The sequence below is a fragment of the Chelmon rostratus genome, chromosome 17 (genome assembly GCF_017976325.1).
Source record: "Chelmon rostratus isolate fCheRos1 chromosome 17, fCheRos1.pri, whole genome shotgun sequence".
Taxonomy (NCBI): domain Eukaryota; kingdom Metazoa; phylum Chordata; class Actinopteri; order Chaetodontiformes; family Chaetodontidae; genus Chelmon; species Chelmon rostratus.
In genome coordinates, this window is record NC_055674.1 from 808,754 (window position 1) to 829,992 (window position 21,239).

General features: G+C 46.1%; 1 protein-coding gene across 1 annotated transcript in view; it reads right to left on the reverse strand.

Annotated features, from left to right (window-relative positions):
• Positions 1-1,533: 1,533 nt before the first annotated feature.
• The window catches only part of rapgefl1 (Rap guanine nucleotide exchange factor (GEF)-like 1), a 30,904-nt gene continuing 11,198 nt past the window's right edge, over positions 1,534-21,239 (reverse strand). Inside the window, exons 3-17 of the mRNA XM_041956867.1 lie at positions 19,551-19,629; positions 18,293-18,348; positions 18,117-18,214; positions 17,372-17,469; positions 16,655-16,767; positions 14,893-15,060; positions 14,695-14,792; positions 14,375-14,497; positions 13,472-13,650; positions 13,233-13,323; positions 12,804-12,854; positions 12,589-12,676; positions 10,159-10,223; positions 9,400-9,454; positions 1,534-9,043 (exon numbers count right to left, since the gene is read on the reverse strand). Coding sequence (XP_041812801.1) covers positions 8,919-9,043; positions 9,400-9,454; positions 10,159-10,223; positions 12,589-12,676; positions 12,804-12,854; positions 13,233-13,323; positions 13,472-13,650; positions 14,375-14,497; positions 14,695-14,792; positions 14,893-15,060; positions 16,655-16,767; positions 17,372-17,469; positions 18,117-18,214; positions 18,293-18,348; positions 19,551-19,629 — 1,487 coding nt within the window. The 3' untranslated portion in view covers positions 1,534-8,918. The remainder of the gene's footprint in view (positions 9,044-9,399; positions 9,455-10,158; positions 10,224-12,588; positions 12,677-12,803; positions 12,855-13,232; positions 13,324-13,471; positions 13,651-14,374; positions 14,498-14,694; positions 14,793-14,892; positions 15,061-16,654; positions 16,768-17,371; positions 17,470-18,116; positions 18,215-18,292; positions 18,349-19,550; positions 19,630-21,239) is intronic.

The window sequence follows — 21,239 nt, forward strand, 5'->3', positions numbered from 1 at the left end:
AATTAGACTGTAACACATGCACACACACACACACACACACACACACTCACACTCCTGCAGTCATGCAAACATGCTCTCCAACACTATCCACTGAATGTGTCTTTAATCTGATGCTCCAACCTTCACCCTTCCCCCAAATTTGACCCTAAATATAAACCTTTTCCTAATCAGGGATGGAAAGCTGTCCTCTCAGGGGGGACACTGATCCAGTCTGCGGTCCTGGGGGGGACGGGGGGGACGCAGGGACCCTATCAGCTGAAATTAAAACACCTCTCACATGCACACACTCGAGACTCGCCCGTTGGGATGTATATGGTCGACAGGAACCTGCTCGAACACGCCGGCGTGTCCTCGTTTTCCTGATTTAAATGTAGAACAAAAATACAAGAAAGACAAATAGAAGAGTGTTTGTGTGTGAATAAAGTCCTGATTCGTTTTCACACACACCTACCAGAATGCTCTTTAATCCTGTTGATGTGTGTGTGTGTGTGTGCTGTGTGGTTTGTGGGATGGATTGTACTGAAGTGTGGCTCAGACATTCAGGATGAACTGATCATCAGGAGGAAGGGCACTCATTCACTCATTAGAGGGTCGCTGGTTCGATCCCCAGCCTGAAGTCTGCGTGCTGAAGTGCCTTTGGGTCAGATACTGTGTGTGTGTGTGTGTGTGTGTGTGTGTGTGTCCTGCAGAAAACTACTGTACTGGAAATACCTGAGTACTCTGCCAGGTGTTCAGGTGTGTAATATGCAGTACAGGTGTGTTGTTGCGACCAACATGAAGTTCAGAGACAGGTGTGGTCCTGGTGAGGGCACTGGAAGCAGGGGGTAGGAAGGCCATTGCCCCCCCCCCCCACCCCCACCTTACACCCCTGTCCCACTCTAAGACATCAGGTGAAACTGGAGACCATCAGAGGGAAATATTTGACTTTTCACTTCACTACATTTATCTGACAACTTTAGTTTGTAGTTATTTTGCAGTAACAGGTTAATAATACAAACTATAATAATATAATATTATTATATGTTCAGGTCAGACTGTATTCATCCCTGGGGGGGAAATCCACAAGTGACCCAGCAGAACAATCCTGAATCCAGAACTGTACTTGGACTTGGTGAAAAATCTAAATAAAACCAGATTCAGTCATGTCCAATCAAACAGTTTCCTGACGTGTTCTTGAGTCCAGGTATTAATCTCTTTATCCAATCACGTCGCTCCATCCTCGCTGTGAACCACTGAGCCTTTCAATCATGATGCTATCACCTGTTATCAGCCTGTTTACCTGTGGAATGATCCAAACAGGTGTTTTTGGAGCGTTCCACATCTTTCCCAGTCTTTAGTTGAAGCTAAGTGCTAACAGCAGCATGCTAACATGCTCACTGTGGCAAAGCTTATATTCTGTAACGAACCGCGTCCACCAGCTCAGTTTAGGATCAGCAGCTAACATAAAGAAGGTCTTTTATAAATGAAAGTTAAATTAAAGATAAAAGTGAAACACAGACGCACAGAGGTTGGGCGGGAGGCAGAGCTGTTGTTGTCCAGAGGTTTTATTTCAGTGTCTGTAGTGTGACAGCAGGGGGAGCAACAAGTCTGGAGGAGACCACGTTCAGATCTGTTCCTTTCAGTCACTGCTGCTGGGCTTCAGATCAATAACTTTACAAATTCTGTCTGTTTCACAAGACAAAAAAATGTTTTGAGAAAAAAGACATAAAATTAATAAAATCATGGAGGGAAAAAGTCATTTTCTTTGTTGTAATTTTGTAAAAGTAAACGAGTTGAGAAAAATGTTGAAATATTCTGAGTTTGGAATTAAAGAAGTTTTAATATGAAAAAGGTCTCTTCACATGAGGAAAGCCTTTGAGAACAAAGCTTTGGATATATTTGAACAAAGTTTGTTTGTTTCTGGCAAAATTACAACTTAATCTCATGTTATGACTCTTTCTCATGAACCTTTTCCCATAAAATCATGACGTATGAATATTCTTTTATAGTTTTATTGTAATTATGCCCATCTTATAATACAGCTTTAATGGAACTAAAATTACAACCTACTTCTCTAAAAATCAGACTTTTCTCATAAAATTACAACTTAGTTTTGTAAAATGATATTTGTTTTCTATTTTGTTTTGTTTACTCAAACTCAAACCGTGACATATTTAAGACTAAATGAAGATTTAATTAATGGGACTTCATTCTTGCCATATTGACTTTATTCACACACAATTAGAACTTTATTTTAAACTAAACTTCATTTCATTTTTGGCTTTTTTCTCAAAATATTTAAACTTTATTTGATTAGATTTTATTCTAACAGTCACTCTTCTGCTCCATCGTACATCACAGCAAACTCCACCCCCAGATTTTCTCCTAAATTTCTGTCCCTATGACGCCGACCCTCCAGGCCCCGCCTACCCCCAGGCCTGTGCTCCAATCACATCGTCTGTCTGACGCTGACAGAAATAAGGACTTATCGATGTAAACAACCACTTCTGTACAAAAAGCCCGAACAGAAACGACCCCAAGCTTTAGATAGAAAACAACAGAACAACCAAACTGAAGGATTCAACTGTACAATTCAGAAAATCATAATTCATCATCAGGACTTCCTCTTTCCACCGTCGCTGTACACGCTCTCACCTTTACAAAACTTCAAATGAAATATTTCTCCTTGAGTTAGCGCCACTCTCGCTCAGCTCATACCTAAAATATAGTCTCCGTTAGTATTTGCTTATTTACAAGGTTGCACTATGTACACGTTTTTATTCTTTCAGTGTTTTCATGCGGGCGGCTCAGCGGACGGCCTCGACCCAAGAGGCCGCCCGCCTCCCAAAATTATGCCTCCCAGCAGAATTACAGGCAGAAGCTGTGATTGGTCCAAAAAACCGGAGGTTTGGTCAGTTTAGTTTAGATTAAATATTGAAAATGGTTAAAATTCAGGACTTCTGTTTCTGCCCAGAATTCCACTGGGATCCATAATGGAGCGCCCGACACCCAGGAAGTGGTCCTGAGAGAGCCACCGGCAGACTAGTGATGATGTCATCTTCGCTGGGTTTTACACTTTGTACCCGACCTGACCGCCACAAGCGTCCGCCTCGACAAGACCTTAACAACAAATACGGAGTCCTGTCAGACCTGTGCTGATCTGAAGAGGGGGGGGGGCGTCCTTCAATAAGTAACTCTACTGGAAACATGAGAAACCACAACAGGCCTCTCTCGGTCTGGTGTTTCTGTGAGGTCCTAAAAACTCAAACTCACACTCGTTTTTTTAAAGAGTTTGAAATCACGTCAATTTGAACTGAAACCCACGAACTCAAGAGTTCATGTTTGACCTCCTGTTTGTGGGAATTCTGGGAAAAAAATGTTATGTTTTGAGAAAAAGATTGTAAGACTCCATATTGGATGAAAGGTCTGGTCAAAAAGGAGACGCTTCGCAGGTTTCGTCCCGTCCAGAATGAAGCACATCATCTGTTTAAAATGTTTGGGGGACTCTTCAGGGTTCTGTGAAGTTTCACGCCAGTCAGACTCGCCTGTTGTAAAAACCTGATGGCAGAACGACCAAACAATGTGAGGTGAGAGGAAACGTCAGACTGCTCCTTCACAGCACGTCATTTATGATAAAACTGCTAAATCAAATAGATGCTGAGTGCAGCCTATCAGCAGCTGAAACGCTTGATGCTGCAGTGATGTACTGTTGTACTGAGGGAGTGGTCAGTGCAGTGTGACATCACTGGTGGGTGGGGTTACGAGTAAAACAGACCAGCCTTTAAACTGGAGCTCAATCAGTCTTTAAACTAAATACTGTTTGGTCTGCGTCTCCATGGAGTCCAAAAACTACCAAAACAACATCTGAAAGACATAAAACCCTTGAACTGTAAGTTGTTGGGTCTGACTGCTGGACTTCATAGAGACCACACCTGGTCCTGGTCCTGGTCCTACATGGGGAGGGGGGGGGGCTTGTTTCTGGACGGGATCAGCCTGACTGAGCTTTCACAAACAGGATGCTATGGTACAGATGGAGAATGACGAGGTCTCGCTGGCCACCACAGCTGAGCACAGAGAGCAGAACCACCGTCCCGGGGCACTGAAGAGTTTCATCCGGACCGCAAAGACGTCGAGTGAACGGCTCACTGAGGACTACTTTAAATACCCAACTTATTGTAGCTTCAACAGAAATCAGACACGAGTGAAAGACTTCCAGCAAACAAACTGTGTCAGAGTATTATTAGAAACATTTTTCTTCAGCTTCAATCTTTGTCACCATATCAGGATTCTTCTGGTAAAATTCCACCATGAATTTCTCCCTGACCTGACGTCATCTGACAGCTTTGGTCATGAAGTCATGACTTTTTGTTAAAATATTAAATCTTCTGAGAATCTCGGGGTTTGTGAGCAGAGACGGATGTTGACGAGCAGCTGGAACGACGTTCGAGTGAAACTCCTCAGTGCAGAGAAAGCCTTCATCATCAGTCGTTCTGTCACGAGCCGACTCTTCACATCGTTTGAATGTCAGAGAGGTGAAACTCTGACGACTGAAAACCCGCTCTGCGTTTCGTTGATGATTACAGTTTCCTGTTTTTATCTCATGTTTGAGCTTCAGTCATCTGTGAAGTTTGACGCTGGCGATCACGTGACGTGCTTGTGAACAGTGTTGACTGTGTTTGTGAAGCGGGTCCCGGTCTGCCTGGTGTGGGCCCGTCGGACTCAGACAAAACGACTTCAGATGAAGGTTTTTACAGTGACTCAAAAACCACGTGGACCATGTTTCCGTGGGGACCGGCTGGACCCGGACCTGGTGGTGATCGCGGCAGAAAAACAACAACTCTGCAGATTTGTTATTATAGTAAATATGACTGAAGTGTGATCAGCTGTACAAACACAGAACCGATCGATCGCAACACAACTGGACTCAACTGAACCGAACTCGACTGAAAACTAGAATAAAGAGTAAACAAAACCTCTCAGTGTCTCTGAGCCCTGAGGTTTGGCAAAAGTGCTTCGTTGCTGCGACGAGTTGACCGACCGGCTTCGCTTCCTGTCGCTCGGTTATTGCCTCGGACCTCGACCCTCCTCGGACCTCGACCCTCCTCGGACCTCGACCCGCCGATCCACCGGACTGACCGACGGCGGCGCGGCTCCGCGGGGCCGGTCGGGTCCTTCCTTGAAGCAGATTGGTCGTTCGGCGAGGAGAAGTAGTTTTCCTGTCAACTTCCGTTTGTTTGTGTGAGTCTCTCCGGTATGATGTCATCCCGTAAGCAGAGCTGATTGGCTGCCGTGTGACGATCAGTTCAATCAGCTTGTGATTATTTACGCCGCGTGTGTTCGCACGTTTCAGCCCGTTTACTCCGACTCTCACCACCATTCACTGTTTTCCAAAACATTTTAGACGCTGTCGTTTAGTTCATTTCAAAAACTCACGATGGACTTTTTCAAACGTTTAGTCAGACGTGCTGGTTGAGGTCTACTAACAACAATATTGGTATCAGTGTGGCGTCATTATCTGATATCAGCTCTTTACTGTAAACACATTATTCTTCTTATTCAAAGCCCCTGAATGTGGTTCTTAAAGGTCCTCTGTGGAGTTCCTGGTAGCATCAAATGTTCTGGTGACAGAACTTTGCAGGATATTTAAAGTTTGTTTCTCTGCGACTGAGATTGAAGAAATGTTTGCTATTTTTTAAATTTGTCTTCTAAAACGACGTCGCCAGAAACGATTACTTTAAATAATGTCAAATATTTAAAGTATCTATAAGTTTTAGAAACAGTTTCCTGAAGTGTGCTGAACTTCATTTGGCTGCTCTGAAACTTTATTAACATGTTAAAATGTTGGATAATAATGTTCTAACCTGTTATACCATTTTATTTTGTCGTAAAGCGTCGTGGCCGGTGTTTCCTGTAACATCTTATAGAGTAAAAATAAAGCTGTCAGAGCTCTCTGCTGGACAAACTCTGTCTGTAAATGACATCAACCTCATCTTTGACATTTTGAAAATCACTTATCGACTGATAGATACGGCGATAACGAGATCTGGCCTTCGCGTGGATTTGAAATGAACTGAACCAAACTGGAAAACAGTGCTGAGAAAGGACGGAGAGGTTTGGGTTAAACGGGTTAAAGCATACAAAAACAGCAGAATGGTCCTTTAAAGTGTTGACGATGTGAATTCTGTTGATCCCGTCGGAGCACAGAACACCGAGACTCGTTTAATGATGACGTTCATCATCACGGTCCCGAAACAAAAGAGAAGACCGAAGAGTTGACGAACGTCTTCGGACTGAAACTGAGATCACATTCGGTAGAAAACCAGCATCTACACATCCTGCTCCAGCAAGGACGAATCCTGACCGGTCAGTCCTGTCATGTGATCTGAGTCCATGAACGCACCGTGACCCATGTCCCAAAGTGTCCGTCACACAGACTGTCAGTGAACGCACCGTCATGATTAGCTTAAATCACGGAGGAATCACGTAAAGAAACGAGTTCCTGACTGCTCTGTGTGACACAGATCAGAGGTCAGCCTGACGGCCCCCACCACTGCAGTAAACCATGAAACAACCAACCATACCTGAGTTCAGGTGCAGATCCTCAGGGTGTCCATTGTGTCGCTTCATTAATTCGATGGAAAAATATACTGAGTTCTGAAGTACAGGTGAGATTTCTGACTTGATTTGTTTCATGTCTGTTTGTTCCTGCAGAGATTTGTGCTGCAAAACCTCAGAAAGGTGCCGGAGACTAAAACCGCCGCTGCACGCCGTGAGTCCACGTTTGCTCGAGGATTTGTTGGTGAACAAACTGTTTTCGTGTCCTCAGGTGTGTTTAAAACATTTGCTCCGTCTGCTTGTTGTTGGTCAGAGATGTTAACTTCGTGGTTCTAGTGAACGTCTGCTTCAGTTCATGTTTCATTTCTAATCTGCCTCCCAAACAGGAAGTGGATCGACCAATCAGCTGGTTGACGGGCAGCGTGTTGTTGTTTGGTTTTAACCGACTGTAACCACGACACCTTTCTCTGCGTAGATCCGGACAGTTTACGTGCGTCCTCGCAGAAGAACCATATTGACCCAAGTATAAGACCCCCCCTCATCCTTCAAGCTTCTTCTCGCTTAAAGAGAAACATGAGCTGAAACCATCGAAGTGGAACAGAAATATAACTGATGGACGTGAAGCTGTGAACTGAAGGCGATGTGGATGCCTCCTTCATGGCAGACTGACGAAACACTTTTGACTAATTTTACTCTTCAGGAACCAAAACATGAACCATCAGAAACCCCCAAACTGAGTTTCATGAACACTTTTACTGCTGACTTAAATTAACACTGGCTAGCGTAGCGACATTAATGCTACGAACAGCCTGTGATGAAACTCCAATCTGTCTGATATAAAACAACCCAAACTCCTCCCAGCAGACATGGCGTCTTATATTTGGGCCAATACTGATTCATTCTGGTTTCCACAGAATGCTAGCTGAGCGTCAGGGTGGGGGCTGCTCACTGGACGAGTCAGAGGTCAGCAGGTGTCAGTCAGGTGATCACGGGATGTAACCGCGGGGTGAAGAAGAGTCCGATTCATTTCTTCATCTTCTTCGCTGCTGTTCTGTCATGATCACTGGAATCACTGGCGTTTAGTTTAGCCGGTGTTCATCTCTCGGATGTTACGTGACGTGTTCCTCGATCTGGATGGCTGACTTCAGGCCTCAGGTTAGAAACTGATCTCAGAACAGGCTTCACCATCACTTCCTGACATGCAGCCAATGAGCAAACAGGTTGTGATTGAGTGTCTGTTGAATCAGTTTAGATGTTATTCAGGTTCAAATGCAGGTTTCAACGTAACGTTCCACTCTGGTCTGTACAACTTTAGCTTCAGTAGCTAAACACTGACTGAAAGATGGCGGCGAGCCTTCGGCAGCTGCTTATTGTCACCTTCACGTCTTCTACCGTCGATGCTCTTTGCACTACTAGACCTCGTCCTCTTACCTGCACAGCTTCGTACACGAGGCTCCAGTGGTGCCAGGTGATGTCGCACTGTGACACGTTTAACTTCAGAACGTCATTGACTTCGATTCTTATTTAAAACAGCTGATCTGATTTCTGCCTCTGTAGACCGATGCTGCTCTGAGATCGTTGAGGTCTCGTCTTAACTGAAAATGAAAGTACTGTTTTGGGGTCAGTCTGGGGTCTTTGCTGGCTGTTGGATGCTCACATTGTTTTAACGTCCCGGTTTGCTGTCATGGCTGCATGTGAGGATCAAGTTCTCATCAGTTTCCCCTCTGAGGCCTCTTGTGTTTCAGCCTCTGCTCTGGTCCTGAGTGGTGAACACGGGGGGTTCTGGATCCTCGTCTTGGGTCACAAACACTTGTTGTCTCTTCTATTTTTTAATTAGTGTTGAAGGGCAACGCCTCCAAATCCTGATCCACACTAGAGGGTCTCAAACGCACCGTTTAGGCTGCTGAATACCGTCTCTGATCGTTCTTTACCCCCGCCCCCAGCAGACCTTCACCAATGTTTCAGCAGCGTCCCAGAGTGACGGACTGCAGGTTTTAGCGATAAAATGGTCGAGATTAAAACAGGAACTCTGACGGGTCGTGGTCTGGAACAGCGGCTCATGACGAGTCTCGGCGCCTCCGTGCGTCTCTCTGGGTGTTGGTGGTTGTCAGGGCGGTGGAGGGAGAAAGGAGGAAGCAGTCAAAGTGGTGGGTAAAGGAGGAGAAGAAGGTACATGAAGAGGAGGAGGAGGAGGAAGAATTAGGAGGTTTTCAGCTCCAGTGTGAGACTCCGTCCATTATTTCTGTCTCATTCTGCCCCAAACTCTCCGTCCATCAGCTTTATTGTTCCTGGACACAGATTGCTTGCACACCTTCGTCCTCCTCCTCTTCCTCCTCATCATCAGTCTCTTTTTTGTCTCTTTCTTTGCCTCCTGTCTGTCCCCTTTATGTGTCTTTGGGCTCCAGTTTGCAGGACATGTCGAACAGCAGGTTCTGGTTGTCGATCACCTGTAACTGGCGGACGTAGGCCTTCGTCTGCAGGTGCGAGGGGGACGTCTCTGTATCCATGGCTACCGAGTGACACAGGGCGAGATGGAAAGGAAGGAAAGCAGATGTTAGGGACGTTAAATCCATCCATCAACAATCATAGCACACAGAGATGCAGTCCCACAGAGACACCACCAGATGGAGACAAATGTCAACATATAAACTCAGGAAGTAGCCACTTCCTTCACAATAAAAGCATTTTAATGTGAAGGCAGTGGTTTGATTTCATTTGTACTTTATGAATCATTGCTTAATTGCTTAAATACATAAATTTTCTTGATAAAACTTTAGTACTTTTAACAGTGAATAGTTGCTTCACCGCTGGAATTAACCAATCAAAACACAGCAGAGTGTGTGTGTGTGTGTGTGTGTGTGTTACCTAGCTGGCTGCTCCTGTATCGTCTGATGGTCCTCACCATCTCTGCCACTTTATGCTGCAGGCAATGATGAAGAACAGAGGAGAAGCAGGTGAGTGTTGTGGTTTGAGTTGAGGTTTGTTGTTATGGTTCGACTGGTTTAACTCCCCCCCAACTGTTGTTCTGCCAGCTCTCAGCCTCTCAGAGTCTAATCGGCTTCAGGTGTGTTTTCTCTTTCAGAATGAGCAGAACTGTTTCACAATGAAGATTTATTTGAAATGAGTTGCTGCAGCTACGGCATGTGACAGACGCCGGGGGCGGAGCTTCTGCAGGAGTAAACCAGAGTCACACCAGATTCTGCTCTGCAGCAGGAGGACAGCTCAGAGCTCAGTTTTTAAACTCCCGGGATTAAAAAGTGGATTTAGCTTCTCTCAGCCTGACTGTCTGACTGGAGGGGAGAAGAGAAGAGACTGAGCTGAGATCAGTCAGTACAGTATTATTGAGTAAATTTACCACAAACCTCACAGACGTGAAGGATAAAAATAATCAGTCACATCTTGAGCGTTCACATCAAATAAATCTTCTCTTTCAAACAGTCCTGCTGTGAAACACATCCATGTTTGCAGCTGGAGGTCTGAGAGTTTCTGACCCGACGTTCAGTTCAGAGCTCATCTGGGTTTAAAGTGAAGCAGCACTCAGGTTTAGAGATCTGCGTCTGACAGAGTGGAGGAAGACAACAGCTGAGATCAAAGACAAGTCGAAGAGGAGAACCGCCGACTCACCATCTTCTCGAAGTTGACGAGTTCGCCGTGAAACGTCTTGCAGCTCTCGTGAAGGAACGTCAAGTCTGACGGGAACAGGAAACAGTTCGGTCATGAACGGAGATCAACATGAGTCACCTGAAGACCTGTGACGGACTTCTGTCAACTGTCACATTCACCTGTTAACATTCATCTTTATGAGAGGAGATCGAGCTTTAAACTGGTCGTATTCGAGTCTTTCTCGTCCTTTTTTCTTTAAATGTGTTTAATTTTGAGGAAAACACACACACACGCACACACACACACGCTCAGTTTGAATGTGGAATAATGAGGAATGTGCGTCCATTTATTTCTGTCGTTTATTGTCTTAATGCTTATTTTAGCTGGGGAGGGAACGCTGTCATGTAATTGATCGGAAGTCTGAAAAAAATTAAATCCTTAAAGTCTCTAACGACTTCCTCTCCTCATCCTCCTCCACCTTCGGCAGCTTTCACGCCATCCACCACACCTTCCACCGTGAATCCTCCCTCAACACCACCAGCACTGCCTTCTGGCTGAGGTCTACCTCCTCTGTCCTGAGGCGTCCTCCAGGGGTTGGTGTTTGGTCTCCTTCTGATCCTCCTCTACATCCATGGTAACGCCGTCATGGTCTCCACCTGCACCGCTACGTTGACGACATCCAGCTCTACATTTCCTCTAAATCCATCACCACTGCAGCTCCCTACATTGAATTGTAAACCAACGTCCTCAAACTGAACTGTGATAAATCAGAAAGGATCATCATCGGTCCCAAATCCCTCACCAGAACCACTCACAACTTCTGCGTCCCCATCGATGACTCCGCTCCTTCAAACACGTCAATCAAATCACCAGAACGGCCTTTTTCCAGCTAATAAAACAGTCTGTCTCCATCCATCACTGCCTGTCTCTGCTGCTGAACCTGATCCAGGCCTTCATCGCATCCAGAACTGACTGCTGCATCAGCATTGGAGCTAACGTGCTAACATGTACAGCAGCTTCACATCTGCTCCACAGCTGGAGGAAACCCGTCTGATAAACCAGGATCAGCTGATCAGCACTCAGAAGTCTCCATGTGGTTTAGTCCCTAAGTCTGTTTCAGTGGAGAGCAAGACGTGGGTCATGTGACTGTCCAGCCCTGTGGAAAAGACTGTCACCTGATTGGACCATCGACTCCCTCACCAACAGACCTCAGTATGTGAGGCTTCAGGACTGTGTGTCAGATGTGGCAGTTTGCAGCACCGGGGCTCCACAGGGTACTGTCCTCTCCCCTTTCCTCTTCACCCTCTACACATCCGACTTCAGACACAACACAACCAGCTGCACCTCCAGAAGTTCTCTGATGATACAGCCATCGTTGGTTGGACTGAACCACCTGCACATCACCAACCGACCACCAACAGCAGCAAGACCAAGGAGATGGTGACAGACTTCTGCAGGAAACCACCACAGACTACACCGGTGTGCATGTGCAGGGTCTGGACATTGAGATCATGGAGGAGTACAAATACCTGGTGTCCACCTCAATAATAAACTGGACTGGTCCACTAACACTGATGTCCTGTACAGGAAGGACCAAAGTCGAGGTCCTTTGGAGTATGTAGGACACTGTTAACTTCAGACACAACAGATCCAGCTGCCACCTCCAGAAGTTCTCCGACGATACAGGATTGACAACCCCTCCCACCCCCTGCATGACACAGTGGGGGCCCTCAGCAGCTCCTTCAGTAACAGACTGCTGCATCCACCCTGTAAGAAGGAACTACCACAGGTCCTTCATCCCATCAGCTGTCAGAGTTCAGCTCCAGCTTCAGTTCATGCAGCTCTGGGTCCAGGTTCACACTGTTAATGTGTGATTTATCATTACACACTAACACACTAATTATTTTGTGCAATATTACTTTTCTCGCTCTCATTAAATATTCAATCAATCAAAACATACTGGTACTCTACTGTGACACATATATATGTATTACTGTGCAGTAGATGTATGCTGTACTCCATCTGTACCCCCCAGGTGCATTTTGTGTAAAAACTGTGAAATTATCTAGATTTTTTGGCATTATGTTTTTATGGCAACATTTCTTATAGTTTGTGGCAATATATATATTTACTTTTATATAGTTCTTTGTATAAAATGCATATATATATATATATATATAGTCATATTTTATTTTGTGTTTCTGTTCTGTTGCTGTTTTCTTCCTGCTGCTGTAACACCTGAAGTTTTTAATTAATAAAGTCTATCTGATCTGATCTCATCTGTCAGAAGGACTTCCTGATCAGACGTGTTGTATTTTAGATCAAACTGATTCCTCAGACTGTTCACTGGATCTGACCAGTCAGAACCAGTTCATCGTGATCCAGTAACAGTGGAAACGAGGTTTTCTCTGCAGGCTGAGCTGAAAGCCGCCTCTGTCAGTACAGACTCACCTTTTAGCAGCAGGGGTGTGAAGGGGATCAGTGGAGGTCTCAGGCTGGTGATCAGGTCTCTGTAGGACTTATGGTTCCTGGATGGGTCCTATAAGATCAGATCAGATCAGATCAGATCAGCATGAGCTACATGTTTACATCAGTTTTTCTCAGATTTTCATAGAAATCTCAAGTTTCTGACATGATGTTGGTGTTTGTTGATAACTTTTACTCACCGCGATGCTCTCAAACTGCTGAAACTGCTTCCTGAACTTCCCCGGGAGACCCTGAACACACACACACACACACACACACACACACAAACACACATTATCAATAAAAACAAACATTTAAAAGCTTTTCAGTGGAACAAGAAAAGTCCGAACAAGCTAAACATGAAGATCAGAAAAAGTTAAATTAACCGCGAAGCTAAAATCATCAAAAATGTTCCGAAACTGCAACAATTAAACATGAAATCCATCAAACGTTCGTGGGTTTAGTTTCCTTTCATTAGTTTTTGTTAATGAGCAGATGTTGCTGAAGCTCGCTGTGATGTTTCTTCTCTGCAGAGGTTGAACTGCTTTCCTTCTCTCACACCTTTAACTCAGTGAGTCGAGCTACACGCCGTGCGAAGGTAAAGCAGAGCAGTCAGGTGAGCGCCGTACCTCCCAGGTGAGTCGCAGCCTGTTGACAGCGGGGTTGTCTAAACCCAGAACCACAGCGAGGAAGGACAGCAGGTCCTGCTGCTGCTTACAGCTGAAACACAGAACAAAACCCGTCAGGACGGGAACGACGTCACACATCACTGTTCAGTCGGTCGGCCTCGTTCACACCGGACTGGATTCGTGTTCAGAAAAGACGACCCTGAGTCTAAAGCGTGTGACAGGATCCGCTCTGGACTCACAGTGCTGCGATCTTGATGAACTTGCGGAGCAGCTGGATCCTCTTTGGCAGCGACTGACACTGCAGGATCTCCGTGGCGACCCAGTGCTGCACCTCGCTGCAGCGCTGCAGGACCAGCTCCAGGTTTAGGGGGCGCCAGCGGGACTGCTCTCCGTGAAACACGTAACACACGAACTCCACCTGCGGAAAAGACGAAGAGCGGTGAACTCTGGTGGTTCTGGAGCAGAGACCGTGTCAGCACACCCCAGGCCTTTATTTGAGTCAAACACACGAATCACTTCCTGCTTCGACTCTGCTGAACGCCGTCAAGCTTCAGTCAATGAAGCACAACACAACCTGAACATGAAATCTAAATTAAAATCAAACTGCAGCTCATTTCTAACAAGATAAAACATTTGTTGGACATTTGTAGAAAAAGTAGAGAGAGCTGACAATTCAGTAAGTTCACACAGTGTCAGAAGAAACAGTCCAGCAGTCGGTCCAACAGGAAGTGAGGGGACTGACCGTGGATGGCCTGTCATGCCGGTAAGCTTGTAGTTCATGAGGAGAAACACACCTGAGAGGAGCGTTGGTCAGATCGGAACGGACAGAGTCACTAATTATCAGACGGGTACTGAGACACAAAGCAGTCGGGGGGTAACTTATGGAGCCGGGGAGTGATTTTAGGAGTCACCGTCAGCGTATGGAGTCACATACAGAGTCACATACAGAGTCAGGTACAGTCAGGTACAGTCAGGTACGCAGTCACCTGTGGAGTCGCTGAGCCTTGAGCAGAGTCACAGAGTCAGAGTGATGGACACTGTCAGTAGTTATGAAGCGCTGTAGGAAGTCGTTAACAAAGGCAACCACAAAATAAAACCTGTTTGACGTCCTTCCTTCAGTAATAAAAGTCTTCCTCACTGACCTCGTGCACGCAGCTGAAGAGCTCCCAGTCAAACACCACCAGCTGATTGGCTACCTCCTCTGCTGACATGTCGTGGAGTTTGCTGTCACCTGGCGACCAGTGGATCTCCTCGGGCAGAGGAAGCTGAGGGCGATGGAAATGAGACTCTAAGAACAAGCTCGTAACACAGGTAGCACGAACACAGGTAAGATCCAGCTGCACTCAGATCTGCTCGGTCGCTCTGTGAGAACTGATCCTTCTTCAATCTAACGTTCCAGAAAACCAGAACCACCAACCACCAATCCACCGGTCAGTAACCAATAAATCAATGAATTCCTCACCAGCGACTCGAGCTCGGAGGCTTCGCAGGCAAACAGGTGAGTGTTGACTCCCAGCGTGGTGAACACGGCCTCGTCGCTGGGACGAAACACCGCCTTCTCTGAACGCAGCACAATGAAGGACAGGACACGTCTGCACGTTAGTGACAGTTAATGAGAGGAGGAGCAGAACGTTTGTGAGGTCTGAGCGCGTCTCCTGACCTCCGGCCGACGTGACCGCCACCAGGATGAGGTTCCCCGGCAGAACCGGTTGGTCTTCGCTGTACTGGAGTTTCTCTCGGACCAGAGCCAGAATCTCTCCGACCCGACAGGACAGACGACTCCTGATGGTGACGTAGGAATGATCGGGAGTGTAGACCCTGCAGAAGACTGGACACGCAAACACACACAAACACACAGGAACACACAGAAACACACACAGACACACACGAACACACAAACACACACACGAACACACACAAACACATCGGTTCAATAAAAGCAAAATATTTAGCACCATCTAGTGTCCATTTGTTGTACTGCCTCTCTGGAGACGTTTCAGATTGATCACTTCATCGTCAGTGCAAAGATAGTTAACATAGTTTAGGACAGATTATACCATGGTCCGGGTGAATACTCGATTCTGATTGGCTGCAGGGTGTCCGTTAAAAAGTGTTATAGGACACCTATAAAAGAAGTTCCGGTCAGATAGCCTGATTGTTCTAAATTATTATACTGGCTCTAATGCTAGTTGGTAACCGTGGCAACAGAAACTCAGAACATACGTTAACATACGTTATTTCACAGTTAATTTATCACAACGGCAAAACAGTCGACAAAACATGATTTTATAGTTTCATTTAACCTGTTTGGTGAATTTGATAATTTTGAAGACCGGGATGCAGCAGAAGAGAAAGAGAGAAGAGAATATAAGAAGGAGGTGACACCGGAGGAGCTGAACAATTTAGAGGATGAAAAGGACGAAGAAAACCACGAAATGGGCAGTTAAAACATTAAGAGACTTCCTAGCTCAGAAAAACATGGACATGAACTTTGAGAGCGACACTGCCACGGCTACAGACGGTTTTATGCGTCCGTCCAGTCGACTCAGGAAGGAGGAGAATTCTGTGTTGCCAGTTTTAGGAGTTTGAGAGCCGGCATTGAGCTGCAGGTTCTGTGGCCAGAGCTGGTTACCTTGGCAACGCGTCACAATGAGAGATGCTGCTTCTTGTGAAAAATGGTAAAAAACAACATTAAGGTATTCATAATTGATTCAATATTTATTTTTTTCGTAAGTGACCATGGTATAAGCGGGATAATGCCCTTCGAGGTGTCCATTATCAGAAATGAATGGATTCATTCATTTCTGATAATGGACACCTCGTCGGGCATTATCCCTTACGTATTCAACAATTGGCTTCAAGGTTCTATTAATTTGGATTTATCTTACAGTTTCTGTTAGTTTAGTTGTAGCTTGACGGTTCTATTAGCTTACAGTTAGCTTCTCCGCCCCCATAAATAAATATATGGCTGATATGTGATTAGACAGTTTCTGGAAAACTATAAATCGAGTTAGCTTGTGTGTCCCATTGGCTCACAGCTTCTAGGTCCCGTTAGTTTCACGTTAGCTTCTTCTTAGCTTAGAGCTAGCTTTTAATTCTACCTGACGTGGCTTTACTTGACCCAGCTGATGACAGGATGGAGCTAACAGTTAAGCTAACAGTTCCCACCTGCTCCCAGTCGTTGTGCTAAGCTATGTTAAAGTGTCCTGGATTTGTGACACTCTTTGAAAAGATGAAACTGTGTGTGTGTCCTGGGTGTGTCAGTCGTTTGTGATTAGTTTATCCAGACTGCAGGTGTGTTTGCATTTCAACTGTGTGTTCACAGGTAATACAGGTGAGTACAGCTTTCATATTCCTGTGTGTGTGTGTGTGTGTGAGTGTGTGTGTGTGTGCGTGTGTGAGTGTGTGAGTGTGTGTCGTACTCTCATCCGAGCCTCTGAAGGCCTCTCTGGGCTGCAGACAGGCGTCGATGCGTCTGAAGTGTCTGAACAGAGGACGAACCTGCTTCTTCCTGCTCTCCTTCTCCTCATCAGAGCTACACACACACACACACACACACACACATTAACTGGCTGCTTGACTCCTTTAGTATCAATAATAAAATAATTGTCTCCACACAGTCAAAGTTTTAGATCTCTATGATCAATAAATACATTCAACATGTGATAAACGTGTGAAAATGCCTGATGTGTTTGTGTTCAGTAAACAGGTGATCAATATTTAATAAATGCATCATATTAGTATGTGTGTATTAGTGTGTGTGTGTGTGTATTAGTGTGTGTATTAGTGTGTGTGTGTATTAGTGTGTGTATTAGTGTGTGTGTTTTAGTGTGTGTGTATTAGTGTGTGTGTTGGCTTGTTTGTGTGTATTAGTGTGTGTATTAGTGTGTGTGTATTAGTGTGTGTATTAGTGTGTGTGTATTAGTGTGTGTATTAGTGTGTGTGTATTAGTGTGTGTGTATTAGTGTGTGTGTATTAGTGTGTGTGTTTTAGTGTGTGTGTATTAGTGTGTGTGTGTTGGCTTGTTTGTGTGTATTAGTGTGTGTATTAGTGTGTGTGTATTAGTGTGTGTATTAGTGTGTGTGTATTAGTGTGTGTATTAGTGTGTGTGTATTAGTGTGTGTATTAGTGTGTCTTACGGGCAGTGTAAGATCTCGGTCCATCGCTGTAGTTTGAGGACGTCTTCCACCAGCTCAGGATACCGACTCAACTCCTGAACCGCACACAGGTACAGCTCCTACACACACACATGCACACGCACACGCACACACACAAACACACACACAGACAGACACACACACACAGACACACACACACACACACACACACACAGATTAGATTCAGCGTCATACTCTCACATTTAAGCGGGGACCACGTGTGTGTGTAGTCAAAGTTCCCGAGGTGTGCTCAGATGAGTCATTCCCGTTTCCATAACAACCAGGAGTCAAAACCAACAGTTCCCACCCTGCAGGTGTTATCACCTTTGTGTGTGTGTGTGTGTGTTTTCCATGTGTGTGTTTTCTGTTAGTGTGTGTGTGTGTGTTTTCTGTTAGTGTGTGTGTGTGTATTTTCTGTTATTGTGTGTATGTGTGTGTTTTCCATGTGTGTGTTTTCTGTTAGTGTGTGTGTGTGTTTTTACAGTGAATAGTTGCTTCACCGCTGGAATAAACCAATCAAAACACAGCAGAGTGTATGTGTGTGTGTATGTGTGTGTTTTCTGTTAGTGTGTGTGTGTCTTTTCTGTTAGTGTGTGTGTGTGTGCATGTTTTCTGTTAGTGTGTGTGTGTATTTTCTGTTAGTGTGTGTCTTTTCTGTTAGTGTGTGTGTGTATTTTCTGTTATTGTGTGTGTGTGTGTCTTTTCTGTTAGTGTGTGTGTGTGAGACCTTGGGGAAGCTGTTGCTTCGCTCCCCCTCCTCCTGCAGCAGCTCTCTGTAGGTGTCCAGGTATCGAAACGCTACGTTCAGCACTGCCTGCTTCCTCTCTGCTCCGTCCATCACCGCCTCGGTCTCTCCATCCGTCTCCCCCCCTCCTCCTCCTCCTCCTCCTCCTCCTCCGTCACCCTCCGCCTCCCTCCCTCGCCCCTCTCCCTCCTTCCCCTCCGCCTCCAGAGAGAATCTGTTGAGTTGGAGTTAAGGAGTTAAAACGTTCGAGGAGTCGAGCGAAGAGGAAGTCAGATTAAAGAAGACGTGAACTCGCACAAACACGCCGTTCAATATTCATCTGCCATCAGCTCACAGAGCAGCAGCTCGCAGACGCCGCCATGATGACCCACATATCGCTGCGCACACACACACACACACAGCTGCCTCTCTGAGGGCTGCAGTACTGGCAGCAGCCTGATGATGGCGTGACAGAGAAAACCTGCTCTTTTCACTCTTCGGTGAGAGGATGTGAAGCTTCCTGCTGACGTTCAGTGGTGTGAAACCAACAGTCGACTAACAAAAAATCACCAGCAGAGCGTCTTCTGATGATCGATCAATCGGGGGCCGCTAACGAGCGATGGGCCTGCCTGCGGCGTGTTAGCGTGGTGCTCATTCAGACCGACAGCGGCACGCCGTCGGGTTTGAAACACGACTGATGCTGCTGAAATCACTCAGAACGATGATGACAGTATGAAAACGCTCTGAGTTACTGACGGTGTGAACGGACCCTGAATGTCTCATGATTACATTTCTTACGGGGGCTGAGACGAAGGCGACCAAAGATGATTTCTCTGTGTTTCTCTCTGAGAAGGAAAAAAGCAGGAGATGAAGATGAAGACGAGTGTTTCTGTCTGTCCCTCCCTCCCACTCGTCTTCCTCCCACATGGTTCTGTCCTCCCTGCAGCTCTCTGCTCTTCATGTGGAGGCGTATTAAAGAGGATGACGATTGCTCGCTCGGCGCAGAAGAAGATTTGCAAACCTCTCGTCCTGCTTCGTGGACGTCTTCGTCGTGTTGCTGCTGGTTTGAAGTCCTTCTGTCCACAGCATCAGCCTGTACTGACCCCCATCACTGGCTTTACTGAACCCTGCTAACAGAGCTAGCTGTGAGCTAGCTGTGAGCTAGCTGTGAGCTAAGGTTCATCTTCTGGAGGGCAGGAATGAAGATCTTGTGAATCTGCCCTTCAGATGGTGGTTATTTTAGTGTTGGACAGACAGAATGAAGAAAACATGAACACAAACCCCAAACCCACCAAAGCAGGTCAAACTGTGGGCGTCCACACTGGAGCCGTCACAGCCGGACTTACAGGAAGTGAAACCACCATCAGTAAGCGGCGTCGCGCTGCAGCAAAGCGCTGCGAGCGCATTCTGTCACGCATGCGATGGTGTGAAGGATACTGCTGCAGCAGGACCTGCTGTAACCTGTCCGCCGTCAGGAAGATGGGATGCGTCAACATGAAGTCATCCAGCAGGGTTTCTAAACATAGACACAGACAAACAGAGAGCTTAGTTTTACAGACTGCACCTGAACATGACCTGCAACTCTCAAATGAAGCTGGAACGAATAAAGGCCCGTCTCTAATAAAGTCCAGGTAAACCCGCGGAGACGTACTCTAAGACTGAACTTCAAACATCTGTTTCATCCGACCGACGACCCGAAGGCTTTCAGCTGACGGGGCGTCTAGTCTTTACACAGAGGGATGCGTTCAGGGGCCGCAGATCCAAAGCATGCAGAGCTGCACACAACCCACACAAACACATGAGAGTCCACACATCTGAATATCACTTTACACACCATCACACACGCTGACGACAGTGAACGTACCGAAGTGTGTGTGAGGACATGAGACTGAAAGCAGAAGGAAACTGCTAGCATAGCAGCATAACAACTCAACAGCAGTTACTGAGTTCATCTGCTTCCAAAGACCGCTGAAAAACAAGCTTTAAAGAGGAACACAACCAAACAATTAAAGAAAACTCAACGAGAAACTGAAAGAGACAGAATTAAACTCTCTCACACACACACACACACACACACACACACACACACACACACACTCTAAATGTAGGCCATGCAGACATATTTAGCCTGTTGTTGTTTCTGATCTGTAAAAGCAGAACCGAAGCGTTCAGGACACGGAGGGAACGATGGAAACACGGAGAGAACGATGGAAACACGGAGAGAACGATGGAAACACGGAGGGAACGGTGGTGATGTTTGTGCAGCGTTCAGATAAAACCTGCTTTCCTGAACTAAAACAGAGCGTCACGCTCGCGATGAAGAGCGGCTGCTGCAGCGATCGGCTGTAATTTAAGACGCTGAAACAGCTCGAGTCAGCCGAAAAACCTGTGGTCACATTTACTAAAATACACTGCTGTTCTGTGTGTGTGTGTGTGTGTGTGAGAGAGAGAGAGATGCATGCTGCAGTGGGCGTGTCCTGTCGGGGGCCGCCTCTCTGCAGGCGGTTGCCATAGAGACAACACATTGCCGACAGTGAGAGGATGAAGAGGGAAATGTGAGAAGAAGCACTGAGGAGAGAACAGTGAGTGTGTGTGTGTGTGTGTGTGTTATTGATAACCGTGTTAAACTGATATTACACTCTGATGAGGTTGATTGATCGGCCACATCATCAGAGTACGTCGGCATTGATCTCTTTAATATTGATCATCTATAGACGACTTCCTTTCACCTGAATGTGGATTAAATATGAATCTGACACTCTGTTACTATGACAACACTAAACAACTAAACACAGTAAAGAAACGCAGTTAAATGTTATTTCATGAAGTGTCGCTCGGTCAGACTCCGCGAGGTCGACCTTCATCACGTATGTTCACGTGTGCAGGAACACGCTCGCACCGTGAACCTGCAGTGACAAACGAGACGGGACGAGCAGAAGAAGAGATGGTGTGAACGGGGAGGGAGGGCGGAGAGGAAGAGTGTGAACGTGGGAGGAAGAGGAGAGAAAACGACTGAATCCAAACGGGATGCAAAGCACGCCTACAAAGAGAGGAAGACGAGCGAGAGAGACGAGCCTCCTCACGAGACGAAGCTGACAGGAGGAAGAGTCCAGAAAAACAAACGAG